The sequence below is a fragment of the Chanos chanos genome, chromosome 12, assembly GCF_902362185.1.
Source record: "Chanos chanos chromosome 12, fChaCha1.1, whole genome shotgun sequence".
Taxonomy (NCBI): domain Eukaryota; kingdom Metazoa; phylum Chordata; class Actinopteri; order Gonorynchiformes; family Chanidae; genus Chanos; species Chanos chanos.
Window position 1 is genome coordinate 19436951 of NC_044506.1, and position 7500 is coordinate 19444450.

Here is a 7500-nt window from a genome sequence, read left to right on the forward strand (position 1 = left end):
TGTGATGATGGTGTAAGTTGGAGTAACAGATGGCCAAACCAGTTTTAGCCACACATACACACACACACGCAGACACATACGCTCACACACACACACACACACACACACACATACTCACACACGCAAACACTCGTTTCTGCTCAAGACTTGGCTTCTAGCACCATGGAAATGAAAGGCACCACCTGACCTTCAACCTCTGACCTTTATGACAGACGTGCATTCTGATTGGAGCAGCACCGTCAATATCCCTCTTTATTTATTTCCATCTTTACCTCTTTCATTCTCTCTCTCTCATCCCCATTCTCAGGCTCTTGTTCTCTCCTCTCTCTCTCTCTCTCTCTCTCTCTCCTATTGTTTCAATCCCAAATTCGGCGGGAGAGGATTTTTGTGCAGAAGCGCAGTTGAAGAGCAAGTGTGTTCTTACAAAAATTTCCTGTCATAATTTCATAGAAGAACAATCCTAAACATATCAATAGCAACATGTACTTAAAAAAATTATGTGTGTGCGTGCGTGCGTGCGTATGTGTGTGTGTGTGTATGTGTGTGTATAATTGTGCCCTTCCCCAACCAAAAACCCACCCTCAGCCATTTTCATTTTTTTTCCCCATTTGATCTTTTTTGTCATTTTTTTTTTTTTCTTTGAAAAGAAAGTTCAGAGTTCATGGAGTGAGAGGCACTCTCTTAGGGAAAGAAGGAAGGAAAGAAGATAAGGAGAAGAAAAAGAGTGAGGAAGAGAGAGGAGGGGAGTTGGCCAGAGGGAGGGAAGAGACGGATGCAGGGATGGGTAGATGGAGGAGAGTGTGTTGTTGTTGTTGTTGTTGTTAGGCGTAGAATTCCTCCTGCTTGTCTGGTTTCTGATAAGTGACGGTGGCTTGTTTGGGCTCCTCTAATGTATAACTGCCTTCATCTTTTTTCTTCATCCGATACACCAGTAACATAACCAGAAAGGCAGCAAAGAGCGCGCCCACAACTCCTCCCACAATGACCGCTACAGACACACAGAGAGAGAGGGAGAGAGAGAATGAGAATGAGAATGAGAACACACGGACAGATTAACATCATTAACACTTCATAAATATGCAGTTCGTATTTTACACTGACATTTGTGTTTGTTCTGTGATTGATAAATCAATGAATATTCATAAGGATCTGAGTAGCCATGACAACACGGGCATAAGACACAATTATGAATGATAGCTGCAGAGGAAAGACACACACACACACACACATAGACACAGATATAAATACTAAAATACACATGTATACACACACAAACAGATAGACACAGACACACGTGCACACACACACACACACACAAGCAGAAGCAGAAGAGAAGTAACTTTGACTAGAAGCCCGACTGACCCAGTCACTAGCCGAGGAGGGTGGGAGGTGACAGGGTATGGCTGCATTTTTACAGAGGCGCTAACCAAGCGCTAATACACGCTAAGGCTGTGCTATGGCCTGAAACTCCCACACTTTTACCTATAACCAAGAAGTCTGCAAATACCACAGCCAACAGTCCTCCAATCAGAACGGCTGAGGAAAAAGACACAGAGCATCAGAGAGAAGGCAGAGGGACCGGGGGGGCGGAAGGGGGGGGGGGGTTCAAGAGAGGACAGAATAGAGAGAATATGAAGGAGTGAGAGAAGAGAGGAAGAGAGAGAAGTGAAGGGGGGGAGGTAGGTTTGTTGTAGTGTCAAGGCTAAATGATGGCTGCGATTTGGGGAGGAGGTCAAAGTCATCTGTCGCTTTTTCGGTTAGACCTATTTTTTTATGACCATTCAGAAATATCTAGAACGTTTTCCTCCCACTCCTAAAACGAATTATGTGTCTATTCTCCAAACACAGCAACTCTGAACACTGAGTGTGTAGCTGTTGTTTATTCGATGTACAAAAGCATGGATGTGAAAAATTATAGTTTCACTGCAGTCAGAATCTATTATTTTTAATATAGACGACACAAACCATCCTAGGAAAAAAAGAATGAATTTTGTCTCTCGGGGGCTGATGTCTCAGCAACGAATTCGTCTATGTAATAGGCGCAGTTAGATGAGTGGGACGTGCCATAATGACGACATTTTTGTTACAGCGAACTAATAATACTCATGAGGGCGTGTGTTATTGCGATTCTCGGCGTGTTAAAATGTACGGGGCGAAAGCCGTCTGTCATCCGAAAAAGCCTCAAGTCGTGACGCATCTCCTCTGCTGTATTACTCTGTCCATTTAGACGGTTATAATTAGACGGTTATAAAAACAAACCAACGCTTAAACGAGGCGAGTGCACTGATGAATAAATACTATTTGTTAATACCGGTAGGGGTTGAGAAAATAGGCCCACTTTCATTCCAACGGTATGTACCGCTGTCAGGTAAGAATAAATTACAAATAGCATGCGAGTTAACACGAAAAATAATAAGGTCTGAACTCTCGAGTCTTGGTCTCCTAGAGCTTAATAACACCACGACTTTTCCGCGAATTGACCAATTACGACGGCAAACCGCATCTACCCACGGCTGTAACAAAAAGGCTGATGATAAATCCATGATATGACAAAGTAAATACTGTAATCATATTTGTCCGGCACAGCACAGCATAGTTCCTTTCTCTAGCAATTGTGTACACAGGTTCAGTGGTCAAGATTATTCAGACTATCAACAGACAGTATCACAAATTTGGAGACAGACAAAGAGAGGTTACTACAGACAGACAATCATACAGACAGACAGACAGGTAGTCAGAACGACAGCCAAGCAACCAGACAGACAGACAGATACAGACGGTGAGAGAGAGAGAGAGAAAACTGGCATGAATACACATAGCTTAAGGGATTTGGTTTCAGGCTGTTCTTTATGAAATGGGCTAAATTTAGCGTTGCCATAGTCTACACGTCTGGAGGGGAGAGGAGGGTAGGGGTCGTAAGTGTCTTTTGGTGGCTACTGAACTGTGTCCTCATAATGTATGAAGTACAGTGTTTTGAGCAGTGACTGATAGAATGATTGACAGCTGATCTCACCTATTAAAACCTCTTTCCTCTCCAAGATATTTTTCTGTGGAAGTTGAGCTGCCGAACTTCCTGTATCCACTGTGTTGCCGATTAAATCGGGCTCTGCTCCCGTGCCGGACACACCTTTGCCACGCCCGACGTCGTTGTTTTGGCGATTATCGTCCTCTCGAATTTCAAAATCGCCGCTGGGACCCACCCCGGCAACCTCGTTATTCCCGTCTTCTGGGGGGCGCGTCTGAAAGACAGATTGTGCGCACCGGTGTCAGTACTTCCCAAACTTCTCCATTCAAAGCCCAATTTTAAATAGATTTTCAGAGAGACTCTTTGAGGCACACGAAAGCGTGACGCTCTCTCTGACATCGTGACAGATGGGTGAGAGATACGGCTAAAGCTTCTCGGCCTCGAAGAACAGCTGAAAACGACGTCTTTGTGAAAAATTAAGCTGCGTCTGGCGGTACGGGTGGAATCCTGTTTCATCATCGGACAGAAGGACCAAACTGAAGTTTAATTTGACAAATTGGGAAGGACAGGAACTAGTTGGTGTCTTCAAACCAAGACCTTTGAGAAATTCCAAATTGGATGTAGACATTTCAAAAGATTTGAGAACGTTTAAGAGGCTTTTACAAAGGTGTAAATATAAAGGCTGTTTGGAATAAGAGGGTCACATGTGAATGGGAAAGACCAGCTTGAATGCTGTTTTACAAGTTCTAACAAAAAAGGTATTGGCCTCTATTATCCACGCCAAAGTACATTAAACAGTAACTGCAGCCATCAAACTGTGTAAAAAATGTATTTTAAAAACAGACACTGTTGCCCATATAAGCGATATACAGTCTTAGCGATTCATTTTTTACGCTCTGACATTCAGTGTAACTGTGTCAGGCATCTGTTGTGCTGTGTTTGAGCGCGTTGTGCTGTGTTCTTTGGTAGCAATAGCTTTATTTTCTGTTAGCGTATTTTTATACATAGCTACTATGACCACGTAGTGTTGTGACTCACCTGCACAGTGGAGGTGGGCATTGGGCGTGCCCAACTCTCAGTGGGTTGGGCTGGGCTGGGTGTCATTTTGGGTTGCCATGGCCGTGGAGGTGCGGTGCTTGGGGGTGGGGTTAGAGCTTGCGTGCTGGTTGGTGGGGTGGCAGTGGAGACGATTGTGGTGGGAGTGGCCTCAGAGGTGGCAGTGTCTTCTGTAGTGGTGTCCTCGGCAGTGATAAGGTCAAACTGACTTGTTTCCGTGGTGATGAAGAGATCTTCCTCTTCGTTGGTGGCGCAGGTGCCATCCAGGCAGTCAGGGGGCGCTGTGCTTTGGGCGAGAGTGTCCGAAGAGCTCGTGGAAATAGGACCAGCCAATCGTGGTGTAATCGTGCTCCTGGCCCTCTCCCTTTCTCTCTCTCTTTCTCGTTCCCTAATTCTCTCTCTTTCCCTCTCTCTCTCTCTCTCCCTCTCCTGCTCCATTTCACGTTGTCTTTGCCTCTCCAATTCTCGTTGTCTCTCTCGTTCTCGCTCCATTTCCTGTTCTCTCTCTCTTTCCCTCTCTCTTTGCCTCTCCCTCTCCTGCTCCATCTCGCGTTGTCTTTGCCTCTCCAGTTCCCGTTGTCTCTCTCTTTCCCGTTCCATTTCCTGTTCTCTCTCTTTCTCCATCTCCTGTTCTCGCTCCCTTTCTTTGTCTATCTCCCATTCCAACCCACTCTCTATTTCGCTCTCTGGAGGAGGGGGGCTACTAGGCTCTGCGGCAGGTGAGGCAGAGGGAGCAGGGCCTGTGGCTTGCGTTGTTGAAAGCGGGAGGGGTTCCTGTGTGGTGAAGGATACACCCAGGCCTGTGGGACTGGCTTCTAGTTCTGGAACTATAGGTGAAGGAGAGAGAGGATCAATACTGGAGAGCTTTTTAACTACATTAGAAAGTCATATGATATCTGGACACACTGTTCACTGAGTCGAAACACAGTTCTCGTTCAAAGCTGTTCATCACACTCTCACACACACACACACACACACACACACACACACGTAAAGCACACCATAGAACAAAGTAAAATCACAATTCTCTTCAATCACTGCTCAAAAGAGTACAAAGGACAATTTGTATATAGACTCTCTTAGAAACACACACACTCACACACACACACACACACGCGCGCGCGCAAAGCAACGAAGTTAGGCTGACCACACCCAGATTCCCACTGATTAAGTGATCTTATTTACAGTAATCTGATTACTGTCTGCAGATCAGATGATCACAAAAAGCAAAGAGAAGAAGAAGAGAGAGAGAGAGAGAGAGAGCGCATCCCTCTGTATTTAAAAGAGAACAGTATAATCAGCTCACATGATTGTTAATGTCTAAATGAAATATGCAGTGAAGGACCTTGGAGGCTAATTTCCACAACAAGAAGAGGAAAACTCTCCCTTTTGTGGTGTATGTCTGTATGTATGTGTGTGTGTGTGTGTCTGTGAATGTCTTTGTGTATGTATGTGTGTGTGTACGTGCACGCGTGTGTGTCTGTCTGTCTGTCTGAGTTTGTGTGTATATGTATACTGTGTGTGTGTGTGTGTGTGTGTGTGTGTGTGTGTATACTGTATGTGTGTGTGTGTGTTATGTTGTGAGTGTGTATGCATATGACTTCACGGAGCTGAGTGGTGAGAATGAGGGCAGCTGGTGTATGGATGAGGGAAGAAGTCTCTCAGTGCTCAAGACTTAAACAAGGCATCTGTCACTTCTGCATCAACCATACACTCCCGTGTACACACACACACACACACACACACACGTATATACACATAAATACACATGTGCACACACTCACAGCCAGAGCCTGAACCGGAGAAAAGATCCTCGTCATCATAGAACTCGTCCCCAGATCCCTCCATATCCTCCGACAGAGGGGAACCTCGCTGTGCCTGAGAGAGAGAGAGAGAGAGAGAGAGAGGGAGAGAGCGAGAGAGAGAGAGAGAGAGAGAGAGAGAGAGAGAGAGGGAGAGAGAGAGGGAGAGAGAGAGACAGAGAGAGAGAGAGAGAGGGAGAGAGAGAGAGAGAGAGAGAGGGAGGGAGAGAGAGAGGGAGAGAGGGAGAGAGAGAGAGAGAGAGGGGCAGAAAGGGTTAGTTCATCTGTGATACTGTGATGTTGTATATGATTGAAATACAGCTCAATTCTAGGACAATCATTGCTGAATTAACAGGTTATCTGCACACTCAGGAACTGTGAACCGCTCTCTGTGTTTGTGTGTGTTTGTATGTCTGTGCATGTGTGTTTTGTGTGTGTGTGTTTGTATATTTGTGTGTGTGTGTGTGTGTGTGTATGTGTGTGTGTGTGTTTTGTGTGTGTGTTTGTGTGTGTGTGTGTGTGGGTACACGCATCTGAATGTCCAAGGATGTGTGTACTTAACACAGGGGAGCCATTTTATGAGGAGGCCCGTTGCTAGGGGCAACCCCAGCCTTTAACCCAGTTTCCCTCCCATGAGAAACCAATATTAAGGAGTAAACACGTCAACACGATGTTATGAAACTCAGACAAACACCCACTCAGACACACATTATCAAACACCCCTAACTGAGAATTCACTATCAATACCAAGCAGCTACACCTCACAACATTATACCAAATGATAGATACACTTTAGCAGTTCAGTGGCTCACGTCTAACAAATACAGATTCTTTATGTCTCCTTCTCTTTCACTCCCCCCCCCCCCCCCGGTCTTTCATAGCCCCTTAATTCTTCCCCATTACCCCCGTCCGCCTCTCTTTCTACTTCCTCAGACCCCCAATTCTCTCTCTCTCTCTCTCTCTCTCTCTCTCTCTCTCTATCGTTTTTTGCACTCTTTCTCTCCTACCCTCCCCCACACTCCTCTGATTTGCTGGCCAAAATCCCAGTAAGACCCCATAATGTTAAAGACCATGAGAGACTGCCCACACACACACACACACACACACACAGACAGCCCCCTACTCTCCAACCCACCCCCTCCAGTCATCACATACTCATACACACACACGCACGCACACACACGCACGCACACGCACGCACACACACATACACACACACACATACATAATGCTGATCCAGAGTTGGTTTTACAAATGAACATTGCAGACTTGCCATGCTGGCAGAAAATATACATAAATACATATGTAGATTGAAAAAATACAATGGTCAGATATGGCAAGGTTGTCATTAGATTTATGATGAAAATGTTTACGAATTAACTAACAATATGTATGTCACTTCACATTTCTGTAGGAATTTTAGAAAGATCTTTCACAGTTTCACAGAGAAACCTCAGACAAATCAGGGTCCTTATCTCAAACACGGAGCCAATCAAAATGCAAAGAATCCATCTGAGTCAGCCATGAAGACGGCACTAAAAAGAACACACTGTAGACCAGCTGCTAACTGCCTTTTATCAGTGTAACCGTACCCTTAAGGGAGAAAAAAAAAAACTTTTCTAGAACAATCTTCTTCAGAAACTGTAGTCAGCCAAGAGGCTCTGGCAGATAAAATAA

At 45.1% G+C, this 7500-nt stretch overlaps 1 protein-coding gene across 1 annotated transcript in view; it reads right to left on the bottom strand.

Moving 5' to 3' along the window:
- Positions 1–797: 797 nt before the first annotated feature.
- sdc3 (syndecan 3) overlaps positions 798–7500 on the bottom strand; it is a 24638-nt gene continuing 17935 nt past the window's right edge. Inside the window, exons 2-5 of the mRNA XM_030789260.1 lie at positions 5806–5899; positions 4004–4848; positions 3014–3239; positions 798–988 (exon numbers count right to left, since the gene is read on the bottom strand). Of these exons, the coding sequence (XP_030645120.1) occupies positions 822–988; positions 3014–3239; positions 4004–4848; positions 5806–5899 (1332 nt within the window). The 3' untranslated portion in view covers positions 798–821. The remainder of the gene's footprint in view (positions 989–3013; positions 3240–4003; positions 4849–5805; positions 5900–7500) is intronic.